The following is a 2,025-nucleotide window of genomic DNA, read 5'->3' as shown; positions in this document are numbered from 1 at the left end:
AGAGGAATATATTATTTTGTTTCAAAGAGTTCCAACACTGTCTATTTTTTATGTTTTATTTATATTCCTGCAAAACCAATGTGGGATATAGAATATGGAATATACAATATATAATATAATATACAATATATAATATAAAATAAAAATGGATGGTACTATGAAATAAAGTATTGAATGTCTTATTGAATATATGGAATAGGTCTTATTGAATAGATGAAATATTGAGTGTTCAATATAAAGGATTAAATATATAAATATATAAAGGCGAATATGTATTTTCTATACCTTGTGGTATTTCATCATGGCCGGTATGACAGACTGTGTGTGTGTGTGTGTGTGTGTGTGTTGTCAGTATCAGCATTAGAGAGCTTTCTTAATTCGTCTTAACCCATTCTTTGAAGGCTGTTTGTATGCTTAAGCGTAGAGATTATTTTGTTAGTTTTTGCTTATGGTTCTTAACTTCTACTTTCATATTTCAACAATATAATGGTACATTCGGCAGAGTGGGAAGAGTGATTTGAACTTCCAAGTGGAGTTAAGTGACCCAACATGTGGTGCGGAGCTCGGAAGAGCAAATCGCACAATCGTTACAATAGTAAGTGATGAAGGTAAGTAGAGACTTCTGAGAGAGTTCTTTATTACATACATACATAATACATACATAATACTTACGTACATACATACATACATACATACATACATACATACATACATACATACATACATACATACATACATACATACATACATATATACATATATAGATACACTGCCTAAATACTAATCTTGAAAAATTAGGCTTCTCAAAACCAGAAAGGAGAAAGCTAATTCGAAGACTACAGATCCAATCCATCACTGGAAGTGTAAAAATAGATACATACATAAATACGTACTTACATACAAACAAAATACCCTGTTGCTGCTGTTGAAATTTCAATGAAGGAACCTTGGATCTAGGTTAAAAACAGGTTGTTTCTCTATTGGCAAGAAATCTTGAAATAAACTGATCCATAAGTAACCGGACTGTTGCCATAGTAACGAAGCTAAAACATGCAGAGTAAAACCGCTTGGCACAGATTGACCTTGATCTCTGCTGTGCATGTGCACTAAGTTTTAACTTTCTAATTCACTTCTGTTTACAGCAGTGCTTGGAAGAAAAGTTTGTAGCGTGTTATCGTAACATCGACCATGACAGAGAAAGTTGTCATGACGATACCTGCTCCGAGCTCTACGCAAAGTTGCGGAAAGTGTATGGAGAGGAGTGTATGAGCCGCACACTAGAGTACGAGTGGTTCAGACGTTTCCAAGATGGCCGAAAAAATATCGATATTGACAAACGTTCTGAGTGACCCACAACCGGCAGAACTGAGAAAAACATCGCAGATGTGCGTACAGCTGTGTGGGGAAATCGTCAAATCACCATCTGTGAGTTATCAGAGAATGTGCAGATTGGTTACGGTTCAGTTCAGTTCATTATCACTGAAGATTTGGATATGAGACGCGTGTCTGCCAAATTTGTGTCAAAACTGCTTTCAGCTGACCAAAAAGACACTCGGATTTCATTTGCACCAAGATCTGAATGTGTCGAGAACGATGGAAACTTTTTGAAAACTTTACGCAAGTATCGCCAAGCTTTTGACAAAATTTGATGCTGATTCTCTGCTCAAATTTCTCTATCATGGTCATTGCAATGATCACACGCTACACACCTCGCTAAGCGGCTTCACTCTATGTGCTTTACCTTCGTTACTATGGCAACAGTCCGGATACGTATTGATCAGACCACGTACATACATACATACACACACAATCGTGCATATATATATATATGTATGTATGTGTTTGTGTACATTTATGGCATGTTGTTTATACACCGGTCTTCGTCTTTTGTTTTTCTGTAAATTTCAACTATATATATATACATACACATACATACGTACATACATAAGTACACACACACACATGCGCATATATATGTATGTGTGTGGATGTACACTTATATCTCTGAATGTAAATATATATATA

General features: G+C 35.5%; 1 protein-coding gene across 1 annotated transcript in view; it reads left to right on the top strand.

The window, feature by feature from the left end:
- The window catches only part of LOC106869673 (sodium/calcium exchanger 1), a 32,031-nt gene that overhangs the window by 22,610 nt on the left and 7,396 nt on the right, over positions 1-2,025 (top strand). The window contains exon 2 of the mRNA XM_014915491.2: positions 503-608. Coding sequence (XP_014770977.2) covers positions 503-608 — 106 coding nt within the window. The remainder of the gene's footprint in view (positions 1-502; positions 609-2,025) is intronic.

This window comes from Octopus bimaculoides, chromosome 5 (assembly GCF_001194135.2).
Source record: "Octopus bimaculoides isolate UCB-OBI-ISO-001 chromosome 5, ASM119413v2, whole genome shotgun sequence".
Classification (NCBI taxonomy): domain Eukaryota; kingdom Metazoa; phylum Mollusca; class Cephalopoda; order Octopoda; family Octopodidae; genus Octopus; species Octopus bimaculoides.
Note: the sequence above shows the minus strand (reverse complement) of the source record. Positions and strands in the feature narration are given on the sequence as shown.